At 42.9% G+C, this 19,379-nt stretch overlaps 1 protein-coding gene across 5 annotated transcripts in view; it reads right to left on the bottom strand.

The window, feature by feature from the left end:
* Positions 1–19,379, bottom strand: part of DAAM1 (dishevelled associated activator of morphogenesis 1) — a 191,639-nt gene that overhangs the window by 111,558 nt on the left and 60,702 nt on the right. For all 5 annotated transcript variants that reach the window (XR_009496029.1, XM_059890352.1, XM_005211965.5 and 2 more), the window contains 1 exon segment: positions 2,890–3,108. Coding sequence is in view for 4 of the 5 variants with exons in the window: in XM_059890352.1 (XP_059746335.1) it covers positions 2,890–3,072 (183 nt within the window). In the remaining variant the exon portion in view is untranslated.

The following is a 19,379-nucleotide window of genomic DNA, read 5'->3' as shown; positions in this document are numbered from 1 at the left end:
CTACATTGCAGCATGCTCCACCTCCCCACGTGGCCATCCTCTTCTGTGCACGGACATAGGCAGAACTGCTCCTGCAACTACTCAAGAGAACCTGGGCAGAGGTTCCCAGTGGCTCTGAGCCCACCTTCCTTGCCCCAGGACACCTTTGGCAGTTGGATGGATTTGTGGGCTAAGTCCCTGAAGTCAAGAGTAGACAAAAATCCATCCGTCACTCGCCAGGACAGATACAAACCTCAGGATAATTTGTTTTCCAATGGTTTTGGCTTAAAGTTCTGGTTTGGCATTGGTTTTTTAACAACTAACAGCTGTAGGCAATTTTCACACAGAATAAAGACATCAATAAGGCTGAGAGTGGAATTTTCTCCCTTATGAATACAGAACAATGAGCTGTCTTCAAGATGTACATGGAGCTGCCACCACACAGGCTCTGGCTTGGGTCTCATTTGGGGAGGCTGACAGATATAATTGAAAGGACCACGGAGGTGGGTGCTCCGCGGGGACTAGCTCTGTCCACCAGCTTCTCTACCACTGAGGAGGCCTTTGTCTATCAGCAACATCTGTCTCCTTTGGTTGACTTTGGTTTTAAAATACTTCAACTGGGAAATAATGCCAAGACCATCAATGCATCATTATTGCCTTTCATGACAGCCATCATGATACATGATTCACTGCCCATCCCTGGGAAAGGACAGTGTCCCTCCACCCATCCCAATGACCTCAGGCTCGGCCATGTGATTTGTGGTGCCAGTCCCTACAGAAGGATGACATGTCCTTGCCCCTATGAATTCGGGAGTGGTAATGTGATCTGTGTAGGCCAAAGGAACATGTGCTGAAGTGACACGTGTCATTTCCAAGCATAAGCTTAGAGCCTGAGAAGTTCACCATGTCTCTCTTTCCTCTGCCACCAGGCCTGAGCCTTGATCTTGAGTAGACGATGGCACAGTGCAGAACCACAGCTGATCCACAGCAGACATGCAGCATCAATGATAGAGAGGCCACTGAGGTTTTGCTATCACAGGATAAACCAGCTGCAGATGACCAAGACACCCATTAACGCTGAACCCTTCCACTACTCTTTTCACTTTCAATCCCTCCTGACCATTCACCTCTGCCAAGAGGTCTTCCCTGACCACCTTCCTCATCCATCATGTCCTATATCCCACAACAGTCACACACAACCTATGCAGAGGTGTGTGTGCTTCTTGCCTTGGTGCATTATACCTCTCAATTAAACTATGGAAACTGGCAGCAATTTGGGAGCAGGTTCTAATTTTCCATTTTGAACCTCCTCACTAATATGTAAAACAGAGTTCTGTGTGCAGTGGAAATGGGAGAGGGTAGAGATTCTTGATGGAGAAGGCAATGGCACCCCACTCCAATACTCTTGCCTGGAAAATCTCATGGACAGAGGAGCCTGGTGGGCTGCAGTCCATGGCGTCGCTAAGAGTCAGACATGACTGAGCGACTTCACTTTCACTTTTCACTTTTATGCATTGGAGAAGGAAATGGCAACCCACTCCAATGTTCTTGCCTGAAGAATCCCAGGGACGGTGGAGCCTGGTGGGCTGCCATCTATGGGGTCGCACAGAGTCAGACACTACTGAAGAGACTCAGCAGCAGAGATTCCTGAAACACTCCAAAATATTCAACATCCTCAACTGTAAACATGCTGCCAGGCATCACCTCTTTCTTTTACCAACCAAGTTTGGTAATCAGCTCATTAATCCACTCAGGAGGCCAGAACTCAAATATCAGTTTCATAGTATTAATACTCGCCCTTCTTGGTTTATAAGAGAAGCTTATAGGTGAATTTTGGTTCATCAAAGCTGGAGTGCCACAAGAGTTCAGTTGCTATCCCTGGAGGGCGGTGACACAGCCTACGACGTAAGACACGTAAAAAGGTAGCGGTCCCTAGTATCTGCTGAACAATATAAATGGTCTGATTAGAACTAACTCCATTACAAAATGTCAGATGTGATCAAAGAAGGATAGAGTCTCACGTAATATTCATTGAGTACCTAGGAAGGGGCAGGCACTGGGCCCTTCCCACTCTGTGTGATTCTCATTTAAATGTTACATCAAACCTAGCAAGTGTTTTTTCCCTTCCACTTTCCAGAATATAGGCTCAGAAAAGTCATAAGCTTTTTCCCTACTGATACAGATAATAAAGTCAGAGCAGTAATGTGAGCCAAAGTCTTCCTAATGTCCATGCCAGTGCCCTTGACCATACCATAATATCCTCTGAAATGCAGACTGGAAAGAAACACTACTTTGCAGGTGCTTGAGAAGCTAAGTTGCAGAGAACACCTATATCTCTTGATGAGTGGGCCCTACATAGATACATCTCTCACTTCAGTATAGTGGATTTTAAAATATGATAGCATCTATAAAAAGTTTCCCACAACAGTTATTATTGCAATCCTATCATTAGGCTAAATAATGATACTCTACTTAAGTAATAATGTCTTTCATCCAAGGATCAAGGACATGAGAGACAGTGTGACTAACTTTTTAAAAGACACTAATACTACACACTGGGAGTGGCAGGAAGCGTGAGGGAATCCCAGGAGGTGTCAGATGAAGGAAATATTTGTGCATACAAGCACTCAGGCTGGGACAGGAGGAACTAGAAAGGGCAACTTAGGAGGCAGTAGGGCTGCATATTTGAAGAACTAAAGATCTAAATCTCTCCATTTAAGCACCAGCAAACCCTCTGAGGTAGTGATGCTACCCTTTCCTTTCTCCTCTACAGGCTCAGTGCTGACAGTAGGGGCACAGATGGGGGCTGTTTCACCAAAGATAAGGCAAGACTGTGTCCAACCAAACTGTCCACATCCTCTCCCCTTCCTCCGGCTCCCAACCACCCCTGGGATGAAGACTGAGACTCACCACGAGTTCACTGAACATGACATCCAGCTCCTCCACAGGGGGCATGGGTAACGCAGGCTCCATGGTCTGAAGCGCAAAGTTGCTATCATTTCGAAGCCGATATGTGATTTCTGGGTGATCATTGTTTCGGAAACAGCAGAAGATGAATGAAATCCCCCGTCCACCTCTCTTCCTTGGGGCCATAGCTGAATTCTGTTTTATTTCTTGACTGATTAAACTCTGCCAAAAGAAGACATAACAGAGTTAAGAATACAAAACTGAATATATATATATATATATATATATATATATATATTTCAAGACAGACCAATTCACCAAAGAGCCCCATGTACTGAAGGCAATGTCAAAAGGAGCTGACGGCTGGAGACAACGTCCGCAGGACACAGAGGACAAGCCCAAGAGGGTCTGGGGGGCCAGCTGAGCAGAGAGCACATGTCCTTCTAGTCACACGTTGAATGTTTCCTATGACCCACTGCTGAACAAACAGTACCACCCAGCCACCCTACGCCCCAGCATTTGCTCCAATCACACTGGGTCTTGACCATGCTTTGCACATCACCTGCTCTTTCCTGCCAACCCATACCGGTATTGTTAACCCCTGCAGGAATGACCTTCTCTTCCTTGCCACCTAGAAGATTTCTTACTCATCCTCTAGGGTTTGACTGCAATTTCTCCTTTACCATCCTCAAGTAGAATTAATAATACATATGCTAAGGCATATCTACCTATTGCAGCTCTTGTCACAGTCTAAGTTCCTCAGCAGTGTGTCTTCAAGTTAGACCAGGATAACTAAAAGCGGGAGGGAGGGACTCTGCATTAAGCAACGTGGTGGCCCTAGTGCTCCACGCAGCACCAGGAAGACAGAAGGCACTTGGATAATGTTTATTGTGTTGAATAAATTAATAACAAATGGGGAGTAACTTAACATGAGCTAGGAGGGTCAGAGATTTCCAAACAGAAAAGATCAAATAAATTTACTGATAGAGAGATGGCTGACTAAATTATAGTATACTCACATAAGAGAATCTAACACACTCACTAAAAAGAACGAGGCATCTATGCACGTAGATATGAAAAAAAAAAGCTCAAGATGCTATGTGATGTATATACTACATACTACAGGACTGCATATTTTAAAGCACTTATAAATACATGTAAGAAATGTTATCAGCAGTAACCTCCAAAATAAAAAGAGGGGATTGGAGAACTACCTTTCACTTCATATCCTTTCAAATTTGAATTTTTACCATAAAAGCACTGCAGAATTTTAATCATTGCACAGTCTTTTTTAAGTCACAATTATGTGTATCATCCTAGAAAAATTTCTAAGTTATATTGTCAACTGAAAAAAAGCAACTCAAAGAAAAATGTGTATAACATGTCCCATAATGTCTTTTTAAAATGATATTACACAAAAACCTAAATAATTTACATGTAAATACATAGCAAAAGGCCTGGAAAAATACACAGTAATTTCCTAACTCTGAGAGATGACAGGGATGGGGAATAGGCAAGAATGGAAACATACTTTCTGTGAGAGAGAGATATATATATGTGTGTGTGTATATATACACACACACATATATACACACATTTATGATGAGAGCATATTCATGTATAACTGCAGTAGACTTTTAATTTTTAAAGAGAGATGGGGTTGAAAGGGGAAAAAAAGGTGGACTATGAATTGACCCTTGGTGAGCTGGAAAGGCAGAGGAGGAGAGCTACATCTGTGTCGGGAAGATGTGGAGAACACAGGCACGGAGTCCAGGGAGGAGCCACAGGGAGTGAAAGCGCAGAGGAGGGCTGGTGCGGAGAAGCCGCAGCCCAGGCTAAGAGTCTGGATTTACCCCATGAGCAATTTTGAGTCATACTTAAATGCCCCACCCACCCTACTCTACTTTTGTGGAAAAAAAAAAAGTAGAGAAAGCAGATGTGGTTGGGTCTTGATGACTCTCATAGTTCAGAGCTGTGGGCAGGTGACCTTGCTGGAGAAGCTACAGTGACCGCTGAGCACCAGAGAGTGCACTGCAGATGATCAGACAATGTATTCACATCCCCGACCAGAAAGAAATTCAGCACTGCTGAGACACAGAGCTAACACTACTGCTGAGACACAGAGCAGGCACTTCTCAAGATAGGAGAAAAACCTGAGGGTGAGGCAGAGGCCAGCAACTATCCTCTCAAATGATTTCTAGGAGCAGCTCCATAGCAACAGGATCAGAGCTGTGTCACACGCCACCCTCCCCACTCCCGAGTGAATTTAAAACCAATGGGAAGAAGCTATAAGGAGACATAAGGAAGAATTTTCCAATGTCTATGGTTGCGGTAGGATGGAAGTGAGGAGTCCCTGGCTCCACTGTCTTCAGACTAGAGTTCAGTTCAGTTCAGTTCAGTCGCTCAGTCGTGTCCGACTCTTTGCGACCCCATGAACCGCAGCACGACAGGCCTCCCTGTCCATCACCAACTCCCCGAGTCCACGCAAACCCATGTCCATTGAGTCCGTGATGCCATCCAACCATCTCATCCTCTGTCGTCCCCTTCTCCTCTTGCCCTCGATCTTTCCCAGCATCAGGGTCTTTTCCAATGAGTCAGCTCTTTGCATCAGGTGGCCAAAATATTGGAGTTTCAGTTTCAAAATCAGTCCTGCCGATGAACACCCGGGACTGATCTCCTTTAGGATGGACTGGTTGGATCTCCTTGCAGTCCAAAGGACTCTTAAGACTCTTCTCCAACACCACAGTTCAAAAGCATCAATTCTTTGGTGCTCAGCCTTCTTTATAGTCCAACTCTCACATCCATACATGACCACTGGAAAAACCATAGCCTTGACTAGACGGACCTTTGTTGGCAAAGTAATATCTCTGCTTTTTTTTTTTTTTTTAATTTTATTTTATTTAACTTTACAATATTGTATTGGTTTTGCCATATATCAAAATGAATCTGCCACAGGTATACATGTGTTCCCCATCCTGAACCCTCCTCCCTCCTCCCTCCCCATACCATCCCTCTGGGTTGTCCCAGTGCACCAGCCCCAAGCATCCAGTATCGTGCATTGAACCTGGACTGGTGACTCGTTTCATATATGATATTATACATATTTCAATGCCATTCTCCCAAATCATCCCACCCTCTCCCTCTCCCACAGAGTCCAAAAGACTGTTCTATACATCAGTGTCTCTTTTGCTGTCTCGTATACAGGGTTATTGTTACCATCTTTCTAAATTCCATATATATGCATTAGTATACTGTATTGGTGTTTTTCTTTCTGGCTTACTTCACTCTGTATAATAGGTTCCAGTTTCATCCACCTCATTAGAACTGATTCAAATGTATTCTTTTTAATGGCTGAGTAATACTCCATTGTGTATATGTACCACTGCTTTCTTATCCATTCATCTGCTGATGGATATCTAGGTTGCTTCCATGTCCTGGCTATTATAAACAGTGCTGCGATGAACACTGGGGTACACGTGTCTCTTTCCCTTCTGGTTTCCTCAGTGTGTATGCCCAGCAGTGGGATTGCTGGATCATAAGGCAGTTCTATTTCCAGTTTTTTAAGGAATTTCCACGCTGTTCTCCATAGTGGCTGTACTAGTTTGCATTCCCACTAACAGTGTAAGAGGGTTCCGTTTTCTCCACATCCTCTCCAGCATTTATTGCTTGTAGACTTTTGGATCACAGCCATTCTGACTGGTATGAAATGGTACCTCATAGCGGTTTTGATTTGCATTTCTCTGATAATGAGTGATGTTGAGCATCTTTTCATGTGTTTGTTAGCCATCTGTATGTCTTCTTTGGAGAAATGTCTATTTAGTTCTTTGGCCCATGTTTTGATTGGGTCATTTATTTTTCTGGAATTGAGCTGTAGGAGTTGCTTGTATATTTTTGAGATTAGTTGTTTGTCTGTTGCTTCATTTGCTATTATTTTCTCCCATTCTGAAGGCTGTCTTTTCACCTTGCTTATAGTTTCCTTTGTTGTGCAGAAGCTTTTAAGTTGAATTAGGTCCCATTTGTTTCTTTTGCTTTTATTTCCAATATTCTGGGAGGTGGGTCATAGAGGATCCTGCTGTGATGTATGTCGGAGAGTGTTTTGCCTATGTTCTCCTCTAGGAGTTTTATAGTTTCTGATCTTACGTTTAGGTCTTTAATCATTTTTATTTTTGTGTATGGTGTTAGAAAGTGCTCTAGTTTCATTCTTTTACAAGTGGTTGACCAGTTTTCCCAGCACCACTTGTTAAAGAGATTGTCTTTAATCCATTGTATATTCTTGCCTCCTTTGTCAAAGATAAGGTGTCCATATGTGCGTGGATTTATCTCTGGGCTTTCTTCTCTGCTTTTTAATATGCTATCTAGGTTGGTCATAACTTTCCTTCCAAGGAGTAAGCGTCCTTTAATTTCATGGCTGCAGTCACCATCTGCAGTGATTTTGGAGCCCAAAAAAATAAAGTCTGATACTGTTTCCACTGTTTCCCCCATCTATTTTCCCATGAAGTGATGGGACCTGATGCCATAATCTTTGTTTTTTGAATGTTGAGCTTTAAGCCAACTTTTTCACTTTCCTCTTTCATTTTCATCAAGAGGCTTTTTAGTTCTTCTTCTCTTTCTGCCATAAGAGTGGTGTCATCTGCATATCTGAGGTTATTGATATTTCTCCCGGCAATCTTGATTCCAGCTTGTGCTTCCTCCAGCCCAGCGTTTCTCTTGATATACTCTGCATATAAGTTAAATAAGCAGGGTGACAATATACAGCCTTGATATACTCCTTTTCCTATTTGGACCTGAGTTACCTGTTAGAAATGCCTAAAGGGTAAGGTACCCCAACTCTCAGATGGGAGAGGGGAGAGAAATCAGAGATTTTCAGTAGGTATTAATTTGAGCTTCTCACTCCAGCTTCAATTTCAGCAGTTCTGCTTTTATCCTTTTGGATACTGACATATTATCTTATAAAAACATCCTGTGGCTACTCACTGCAATTATAAGAACATGTAAAGGCCACACAACAGCCTCCAAGGGGCATTACAATCTGGCTTCTGACTACCCCTCCCCTGACCCCATCATGTAGAGCTCTTTGTATGAGTCATTGCACTTCAACTATACTGGCCATGCTGACTCCTGCCTTGGGGCCTTTGTATCAGCCACGCCCTTGAACCACATCCTTGACAAGCATGTTCTGGCCACACCTATGCATGGCTGATTCTTCTCATCATTAAGGCCTCAGCATGATTTCACTTTCTCAGGAAGCCAAACCCAACCACTGTATCTGCCACAGTCCTGTGCAATGCTCCCATCACTCTCTGTCTCTTTACCCTGTCTGAAGATCTTCAGGGCAAGTATCACCATTTCAAATTATCCTATGTGGTTATTTCATGGGGAAGGGCCTTGCACATATTGTTCACTGCTGTGCCCTCAGTACATAATACTACATGGGACACATGGATATGTCTCACATATTTAACTAGAAGAACAGTCAACTTTTACATAAAATTTCATTTAAACAAAGGATATTATTTAAAAAAAAAAGTTTAGACTATGAGACATGCAGATGCAAGTCAAGGAGTCCTGAAGCTGTATCTGTAAGATTTAAATTAAAAAAAAAAATGTATCCATACATTATTTACGCAATTAAAAATAAAAGTGTACACACAAAAGACCAGAAGCAAGTGTGTTGACATTTAACAATGGTTAATTCTGCATAATGAAGAAAGGGATGAACTTTGTTCTTGTCCAACTTATGGACTTATGGTGTCTCTTCCAAATTACAGAATCTAATTCCAGAATCTGTCACCAGCTTTTCTTGATTGTGTCATTAATACAATGATGCAAACTTGGGTGAAAATTCTCACCAATAACTATGATTTGAAAACACTTCTAGAGAAAAACCCTCCACTCACTTAAGGGATAGTGGCCTCCAAAAGCTAGCAACTGGAAGTCTCTGAGTTGGGAAGGGAGAAAGAGGTTAAGAGCAAAGTATCTGTCACAGAGCCTATATGACGACCTACTAAAGACCTCGCCGAGATACCTAATATTTCATTCTGTTGAAGCAGACATCTCCTGGCTTAGGGAGTACCCATACAAGGTCCTATGAGCCATACGTAGTACCTTGGATTCCCTTGGTAAATGTGTATTAGTATCTACTATATACCAGGCACGACAGTAGGTACCTAAGGATACAGAAGGGAAGTGGTGATTAGGAGCTTCTAATCTGGTGGGAGAGAGAGCTTGAGGGTGCTTAGCTGCTCAGTCATGTACAACTCTGCGAGCCATGGACTACAGCCCACTAGGCTTCTCTGTCCATGGGATTCTCCCGCAAGAATACTGGAGTGGGTTGCCATGCCCTCCTCCAGGGGATCTTCCTGACACAGGGATTGAACCCACATCTGTGTCTCCTGCACTGCAGGCGGATTCTTTACCCACGGAGCCATTGAGGAAGCCCTGAGAGAGAGCAGTGCTCCAATTAATTATAACAAAATTAATACGACATATCATATAGTACATGCTATGTAATAAAGCATGAACACTGTAGGGGAGAAACTGGTCCCTGATGCTTGTGGGGAATTTTGACAGATATCAGAAAGCAGAGCATTTAGACAGACTGAACAGTGCCAAGAAAAGCATGAGTTGGGAAGGGGCAAGGAGTACACAGGAAGTGAGGGGTGGTACATACAGCACAGGTATAACATCTTCTGAGAGCTGAGCCCTGGAGGGTCTCGTCTCTTTACTCAAAACCCACCAATGGCTCCCAACACCATTCTAAACTGGCTTTCAGTGCACCATCAAATCCAAATCCAACTCACTGCTTCTGTTTTTTTTTTACTTCCTTAAAAGTATCCTAGGGACTTCCCTGGTGATCCAGTGATTAAGACTCCATGCTTCCAACACAGGGTGTGTGGGTTTGATCCCTGGTCAGGGAACTAAGATCCCACATGCCAAAAAAAATTAAAAGCATAAAAAAATAAGATAAAAAGTATGCTATACTTAGCCAACAGACAGCTTTCCATGCCCCATAAATATCTCGCCCTCCCATTTTCTTCTATCCAGGTGGTCCAGTCACTTCCTCTGCCCTTCTCTTTGTCAACTGTATCCCCAGGCTGACAGTACCAGTCCTGAGAGCACTCAGTGCAGTTAGCCTCATCCACTGCCGGTGGTAGACGAAATCTGGTTTAACATTTCCAAGGGCAATTTACCAAGGACTTAAAATGGTCACAAATTTTGACAGAGAGTTTCTACTTTTGGAAATATATTCTAAGGATATATTCAAAGATACAATCAAAGGTGTTTTCACAAAAATTATCAAACCATGATCTTTAAGAGCAAATAAACAAGGGCATAGAATAGATGCTAGTGATAGAGAACTATGTGAAGAGTAAACAAGTTATGGTACAACTAGTTGGTAGACCACAATCCAGTCCTTTGCAACAGAATATTTACTACAAGGATATATCATACAGCACAGGGGATATAGCCAATATTTTATAAAAACTATGAAAGGAATATAATCTATAAAAATTCTGAATCACTGTTATATACCACTTGCAAATCAACTATAACTTAAAAAATTAAAAAGTATATTTAATGACATGCAAATACTTAGAATATATGAAATAAAGAATAAGTAGGTATATACTGTCTCATTTACGTACAAAAAAGAAATATATAGGAGCAGGGGGCAAGGACAAGAGAAATACACCAAAATGTGAGCTGCAGTTAGTGCATGTCAGCTGTATGGATTACTCTTAAAAAACCCAAAAAGTCTTGTATTCTTCAGTTGTTCTCAAAATTAAGATATACTATTTTCATAATTGATAAAACAGGGTAAGATTTTTTTAAAACCACTTTATATGACTATTTATGTGACAGAGGAGGGGAGTATGTGTATACAAAAATGTTCCTATCAAAAACTTCTAAGTTATGGTGATCTACATACCAGCTTCTCAAACTATCTGTGGTGAAGGATGGTGTTCTCACCAGTCTGTTACAAACATATTTTTGTAAAATATGGTACAATATTTCAGCAATGTCAAACTGCTCTAAGGCTCCCTCAAAGTGTGCAATTCTTGCACTTTGTTAACCAGCACGGGTAGGCAGCAATGGCACTGATGTACACCAGGAGATGGGAAATAAGACTTAATAAACTGTAAGTGTTCGTGTTTGTCTCTTGTGTGTGTCTTCAGGGTAGGAATCACATCCCATTCAAGTGTCCTACATACCCTACCACTCCCAGTCCATAAACTGAAGACTCTTTGGAGGCTCCTGTCCAGGTCTGACTATACACACATGTGTGTATGAGGGACTGTGGGAGGCAGTGTTCAGGCTATTCAGAGACAAAGTTAAGAAACAAAAGCGGGTGAAGACCAACTCATTAAGGGCCACAGGACCAGGCTCAGCCCTCAAGTTCACTGGCAGGCAGTCTTGCTAACCTACCCATTTGAACACAGTCTTGGCCCTGTTAGCATTTTGAGATCTCCACGATAGACAGTCAACAGGTAAGGTAATTTGTGGTCTGGGTCTTTCTTTCCCCACTGAAAAGTCAACTCCATAGGGGAAAGTGCCCATGGCGTGTGCTGCACCTCACATGGGTAGGAGGGCAACCACTGTATTTGAGAAATGAATAAAGAGGGCAGTTACTTTACTTGAGCATTTTACAAGTTGTTTCACTTAAACCTAAATTATGTCAATAATACATTCTGGCGATATTGAAAAGGGGCGCAGAGGAAACATTAAGATCTAAAAAAAGTCCATCCGAAGCATTTTTCAAGTTAAAAAAAAATGCCAATAGTTCTATAAACAAAAGAATATTAAGGAGTCTTGGCTAGTTTCTAAGATGAGTAATAAGATATAGAGCCCATTACATCTAAGGGCCTAATTGAAGTCATTTTAATAAGTACAAATATTGCCTTTGATAGGTGATTTGTGTTTAAAAGTCTCAGTAAAGCCCAAAGACCAAGTTTTTATGCTGGCTCCTCTGTGGAAGGAAAAAGGGATGAAAGTAAGAGAAAATGCCTTTAGGGAGCTTATTTGATTTGAAGAAAGCGGTGGGGGGCGGAAATCAAGTGAAGTAAAACATAATTACTAATTTTGATTAGTATTATAGGGGATGCCAGAAGAAAATGAAAGAAAATGGTGGTGATGGTGTTGGTGGGAGGGGACAGCTACTTTAGCAACTGTGATCTCAGAGGGGGCATTTAAACTGAGGCCTGATGGATAAATGGGACCAGCTCTGCAGTGTGTCAGGGAAGAGGACTCCAGGCTGCAAGAGTGTGAGCAGATACCCTGGGCAGGTGGAGACCTTGGCACATTTGAGTCAAGAAGGAAGATAAGTGGGGCTGGAGCATAGTGGGTAACAGGAGTGCCGTTGAGAGAGACTAGGCTGCAGAGGGCAGGGGCCCAGACCCTAGGGCTTCATACAGTGGAGTCAGGGGTCTGGGATTTTTCTCAGCACATCATAAATCCGACTTGTCACTTAGTTCTGCAGTGTCTCCTGAATGTGGTCCAACTTCCTGGGCTGGACCACAGGACCCTCCATGGCCTGCCATTGCCTCCTCTATTTCTACCTCTCCTCCCACATTCTGAACGCTGTGCACCCCACGCCCAGCCCACTGTCCACAGCAGCAGTTTCACCTCCAAGCCCATCTCTCCACAGTCCCATTAGCCTAGGTGTTCTTTTCCTTACCTATTCTCCACTTAACAGTCAAGATCTAATCCAGTACTGCTGCTTTTATGAGTCTTAAATGTCCCAGAGGCAATCACACATTTCTTTACACACCCCCAGCATCATATACATAGTTGAGTCTTTTTTTGGGTTGCTTTTTTAAAAAATACATGTCTGTTTCCCCCATGAAACTATGAGATCCTGAAGACAGGGACCAAGCTTCATTCAGTCCCTGGCACACAGTATATTCGCAATGTTTGTCGAATGCAAAAGCACAAATGCCTAAGTGAACAGATGGTCTCCTCTCTGAACCTCAGTAGGGTGCGACTGGGTGTTCTTCCCACACTTGCCTCTAGATCTGCTTTTCACCACTGCCAAAGTATTTGAAGGCAATCAGATCACCAAGTGCTTTTTAGCTACTTGTCAAGATTTTTGATGCTGACAGTAGCCCCACAAACAGACTTCATCCTCGGGGGGAGGTGTTTACAGCTTTACCTTAGAGTGAGAAATTTCTCTCTGGCTGAACTAGCTGGTACTTGATTTTTCTCCCCATCCTCAAGTAAACTCCACTGGAAACAGACCTGCTGATAGAATCTTACAGACATTTTCCACACTCCTTACTTTCAGTGAACACTTTGCTCAAGATGTATGCACTTACTCAGCTCTCATACATGAACCTCCTCAACAGGCCAGACTTATTGTGAGGTGTTCAAGAAATAGATGAAAAACCCTCAGAGATCAGGGAGGTCACACCTAGTTGGGACATTTAGAGAGCAGTGAAGTTGGTTTTTCTGTCTACTGAAGAGAAAATGTGCAGTTAATGAAACCAGGGACCTGTGTTTGTACATCTTGGCCCCCTTTTAATCAGATCAGCCTGAGGGAAAGGACTAATTCCACCATTTCAGCTGGGCCCTCAACCAGAACACATCTTCTCATCTAAGCTTCTGGCACTGCTGCAGAGGGGAAGAGGGCACTTCTGGGACATCCAATGTGCAATCCGTCTATAACATTACAGATGACTATTGCTATGCCATGCACAAGGAAGCAATTAAAAAGCTACTTAAGATTCTGGAGCAGGTGCATTTTGCTTAGCAAAGAATCAGAAATACAATCCATCTGTGGCCTAGCTCAGAGTCATTTGTACTGTTCTTTACCAAAACAAACAAATCTCTCTATGTGATAACAGACAAAAAATGAGGGCCAAATTTTCAGGAATGTTGATGATGATTAAGATGACTGAAAAAAACAAAACCACTAGAGAACAAAAAGAGTTCACAAGAAAACCCCCTTCAGTAGTTTTCCTTTGATAATGCCAAGTCACAATACATACGTCACATGGAAAGTTCATTTTCCACAAAGCTGCACACGGACAGTACCCAACATATGGGGGGAACTGGAAGGTCATGTTGACAAATAGATTTACACGGATACATACATCATTCTGGGCTTCCCCGGTGGCTCAGATGGTAAAGAATCTGCCTGCAATGTGGGAGACGCAGGTTCAATCTCTGGGTCGGGAAGATCCCCTGGAGAAGGGAATGGCAACGCACTGCAGTACTTTTGCCTAAAGAATTCCATGCACAGAGGAGCCTGGTGAACTGCAGTCCACGAGGTCACAAAGAATCAGACACGACTGAGCAACTAATACTTTCACACTTTCATACATCATTCTAATTGGCTCATCAGGGACACGTGCCACACATTTATAAGATGGCTGAGGTTACCACTGGCTAAGTTACCAACGTTTTCCTCTAATCACAGTGGTTACAAGGGAAATAGCTTACCTGCTCAAGGAAGGGAAAAAAGGAGATGGCTAGCTCCTGTCTTCCATCAACTTGGTTAAACAGCTGAGAGTGTCTGCATGCACACATGAAGTGCAATGGGCACTATGTATTTGAGCCCCATGTCTATTATTTTAATCAAGATGGACAGTATTTCACATTTAATTCTCCAATTATTCTTTCCCCAACAAAATATTGTCATTGTTTATTACAAATGGTTTCTGGAATTTCAGAAACAATGTCACAGGCATAAAAAGAAGGACAAGAAAAAAAGAAATTATGCCCCAAGAGCATTTCAAAGAGAAAAGTTAAGAAAACCCTCAGTTTTAATCATTGAATCTATTATTTTCAGAGCTGCAGTTTACCTCACATTTTGCAGAGGGCCCTAACATATGACTTGGGTTTCAGCAACATGTTAATGTTAACCCAAATTCTCTTATCAACAAGAATGTGAAGGGGAAAAATGGCTTTGCTTCTTTCCTTGGCCATCTCTCTCCCCTCTCACATTCCTCATGTCTGGTTTCATTTCCCAAGAACACCAGATGCCAAGTACTATTTGGAGCTTTAAAAAATAATGAGAGGCAGTCTAAAGGTTGTAGGAGAAACCTTTGAAAGAGAATGTGTTTTCCCTGTAAGTTTCAACATCCTCTGCACCAGGAAACGGAAAGGGTGTTTCTAGTGTGTCCAGTGGAGGGACAGCCCTTCCCACACACTTGGTCCCAAAAGGGTGTTCTAATAGGCCACTTCTTGGATGGCTCCTGGAAATTCACCCAACACTCAGTCCTCTCAACCCAGTGACTTTTCTGAGACAAGAGAAGAACAATGAGGGCACCCCTCCATGGATGGAGAAACCAAAATCCAAACATTCAAATAAGGCACAGGGACCCTGAAAACCCTCCCTGCCCACTGTGTAAGCAGGGCAGCAAAAGCCCAGCACACTCCCTCCTCTATGTTTGCCTGCATCAGTGTAGGTGTTGGGGTGGCGGGGGGCGGTAGTAATTGCAAAGTGGAAGCCAGAACCAGTCCCCTTCCTTCTCTACTTCCTCCTGAGATAAGGGAGGAAGGAACCCAAGTGAAGTCCATGCACACCCTCAAGCAGACCAAGCTTCAACCAGCATATAATTAACAGCCTTATTCCAGGCCCAAGCCATGGACTCCTGCCAGAAAACCACCCCTCCTCGTGTAAAGAGCAAAGGGAAGGACCTCCAGGTCTTCACCCTGAAAAGCTGGCAGTAACTACTCTGTCATGACTCAATACTTTAACCATGGGTTAGAGCATAAATCCCTAAAGCCCATATAACACATATCTCAAGCTAGGAAGTTTGTGCTGTTCACGTGACAGAAACTAGTCTGGAAGCCAGGACATCTCGTCTAGATCATCTGGGAGAAGAGCCAAACCAAGTGTCGTAAGAGCTCCCCATCAAACAAAGCACAGCCTCGGCGGAGGGCCTGTGCCCGTGGGCCTGCTGACCTGTTGCTAGTCTGTGAGTAGAGTCAATAAACAAATTTAAATCCAAGCTGTAGAAATGCAAATCATTTTCACCCTTGAGTTTCTATCTCCCTGCCTCTCAGGGACCCACTTAGAGTCTATAAAGACAAATTTAAATGTAGGGGTTATACACAAGAAGCTACAACTCAACAGCCAGCTTTATCACATCAAAGCTCTCTACTATTCCATGAGGCCAAGTTTTGCTTTCAGCCAATATGTAAAAGAATGCAACTTTCCTAAATCACCTAGCAGCTCTTTCAGCAATAGTATGACAGTAAGCTATCACAGTCGCCAGAAAAGAGTATTTGTGCATTTCAGGACACCAGCAATCACCTGTTGTCTATATGTTCTGGTCCTCTGCTGATCCAATTGAAGTAACCCCCAAAGGTCAGAGTCCTCACCACTACAGGTCAATCTTGTTATTTAGTTGCTCAGTCATGTCCAACTCTTTGGGACCCCATGGACTGTAGCCCACCAGGCTCCTCTGTTCATGGAATTTCCCAGGCAAGAATACTGGAGTCGGTTGCCATTTCCTTCTCCAGGGTGATCTTTCTGACCTAAGGATTGAACCAGCATCTCCTGCATTGGCAGGTGGTTTCTTTACTGATGAGCCACCAGGGAAGCCCCACAGGTCAATGAAGAATCTCTTAATGTGTCTCCCCATTGAAATGACCATACTTTAGGTAGTTATGGTTACACACTTTCTCAAACAAGTAGCCAACCCTTTGGTGCCATCTACACAGAAAATGCAAATGACATTAAAAAGACACCGTCCTAAAAGAACAACAGTACTAGGCATTTTTGGAAACAATTGAAATAATTCCAATAAATTCTGAGAGAGAAGAGGGTGGATAGATATATACAGTTGACTCTTGGACAATGAAGGGGTGAGGGGCTCTGATCCTCCACACTGTCGAAATTCCGAGCATTATTTACAGTTGGCCCTCTGTATACTCGGCTCCCCCTGCATCCACGGTTCTGCACACGAGCATCCAACTAACTGCGGATCATCTAACACTGTAGTATTTACTGCTGAAACAACTCCATGGCCAAGTGGACCTGCGCAGTTCAAACCTGTGTTGTCTAAGGGTCAACTGCACTTGGTTTGAACAATTATGTTTTCCAAATCTTCAAGCAAAGTTTTATGTGATTTAGAGAGGATAAACTAGGGGTACTCTAAGCCAAGAATTCATGACACATCCTCCCAGTAATGTTAAGTCCTTTTCCCCAGTGAAGCTATAAGATGTGGTCCTCTGGAAAAGTGACTATTGCTACTGACCCTCATAGCCCCAAACCAGACGCTGTTCAATCTCACTCCTTCTCAAACTATATTTTACCATCAAGGCCAAGTATGGGTATAATTTTTATTTCTACATAAGCCTCCATGGAAAACAATGTCTCTCGGCATCGTAGGGAAACTACAGGTCTCTGGAATAAAAATTAAGAAATAAAAACTCGCCTAAAGGGTTTACATGTTTTCATGTTTTCTGAAAGCAAATTTTAAACCTCACTGATTACATTTCATCTTTTCATGTTCTTCTAACTACTTTTATGCCAAGATCACATGTGCAACAAGAGGAAATAAAACAAAACACCATGCAGAACAAAAGTTCTTGGTTAAAATTAGCCTCACTCTCTGGTAACTATTAAGAAACTCTCATCTTTTTCAAGGTAAATGTAGCTTTTGAGTTAGGGGAAAACAGATGAGCAGATACAATATGACAGGCAGCCGTGGAGTCACGACCTGGGTTCAGATACCCACTCAGACGCATTTTTTGGCGAGTGACTTTAAAATAGACTTCAGCATCCTGAAGCCCTCTATAAATGTTTGATGGATTTTAAATGGACATCACAAAAGGAAGTGAGAACTACATTAAAAAGTTGGAAGGTGGGTTTATATTTGTTAGCTACTGTTTGGTGGAACTATGCTAACCAGACTCCTCTCCCTGACATTCCTGTGTGTATCAGCAGAACAAATTCCTGGAATGAGACGGATTTAATCTCTATAGGGTAGTTGTCACCACTAAATCAAGCGCTCCGCAGGTTAGTCAGCTTATCTGCAAATTGTGGGAAAGTCTCTGAGGGTTTGAGGGCAGTGTAGAAAAGGCATTTAAAAAATTAGCCTTCTTGTATATTTTGAAGCACTCAACAGGTTTAATATTTCAATCTAACCACTTACACAAAAGTTACCACACAGCACACCCAGTTGAGTCACTGCAACGACGCTGACATTTACAACACTGACCTGATTCCTCTTCACATTTTCTTCAATCACTGATCTCATCTATTTATTATTCTCCTTGCGACATCTGAAGGCAGCCTGTCCGCCCAGGAAAGTCATTGTGAACCGGTCACCAAGGTAGAAAACCTACTGCAAGCACCTGGGGCCACTTGCTTTCCCAGTGTTGCCTCAGAAAGAACATTCTGAACAAGTGTGAACACAGCCAGTTTGCCATTATAGGTGTGAAAAATGTTTACGGAAAGCTAAGTACACGGTGATTCCTGGGTTCCAAATTACAGCGTGGTAAGCTGTTTACTAGACAGATGCTGAGTCTCTCCACACCCCTGCTGCTCTGAGGGGCTCAGTCTGGGCCAGGCCAGCACTACACCTATCCAAGGGCTGTTCCTAATGAGTCCTGCTCATGATGAGGAGACAGCAGCCACCCAGAAACAACGAATCAGATGATGGAACTGCATTATGAAAAGTGAAACTCCCTTCAAAAGAAGTACCCTACCCTTCATAAAAATTCTACCTATAAATTTTACATAATAATTCTTCAAGAGAGGTTTATGGAAAGATGATCGTAAAAGCTTCCATGGAAGGCAAGTTCAGGTGTAAAATGAAGGTAGTAAAGAGGCACTCTGGCCTCCAAGTGTTCAGGTCTTGTGTGGTTCTGGTGTGTGTGTGTGCATGTGTGTGTTAGTCACTCAATCATGTCCAATTGTTTGCAAGCCCCTGGGCTGTAGTCTGCCAGGCTCCTCCATCCATAGGATTTCCCAGGCAAGAACACTGGACTGGGTTGCCATTTCCTTTTCCAGGGGATCTTCCCAGCCCAGGGAATGAACCTGGGTCTCCTGCACTGCAGGCAGATTCTTTACCATCTGAGCCACCAGGGAAGCCTGGCTCTGGTGAGTGCTGTTCTTAAATCAGAACTGCCCAGCCCTTTGAGAGACACGCATGCTTCTAATGATGAGAAGTAAAGGCAGGAATTTCATGTCAGCCTATGAAACCAATGTTCAAAGACACAGTACTCAAAACACCTAGAGAAAAAAAGCTTTGACATAGGATTTCCCCAGTCTCCTTTCATGATAGGAAACTCCATAAGCACTTAGATGTACAACCTTCCAAAATCAGAACAAACATTTTTTATAACTGGGGTGGGAACAAGGCAGATGAGGGAGAAGACCAGTTTGGGGGAAAAAAAAAAAAAGGCAATAAAAAACCCTCTGCCCAACAATGGGCCATCTAATAATCAGAGAAGGGGGAAATCAATTGTATCACGATCTGGCAATTACTACTGTTGTTTCTAATGCACTTGCCCATTGATCCACAACTAAGAATTTCTAG

The sequence above is a fragment of the Bos taurus genome, chromosome 10 (genome assembly GCF_002263795.3).
Source record: "Bos taurus isolate L1 Dominette 01449 registration number 42190680 breed Hereford chromosome 10, ARS-UCD2.0, whole genome shotgun sequence".
In the NCBI taxonomy this organism is placed as follows: domain Eukaryota; kingdom Metazoa; phylum Chordata; class Mammalia; order Artiodactyla; family Bovidae; genus Bos; species Bos taurus.
The sequence above is the reverse complement of the archived record's forward strand: the minus strand, read 5'-3'. Positions and strand labels throughout refer to the sequence as shown.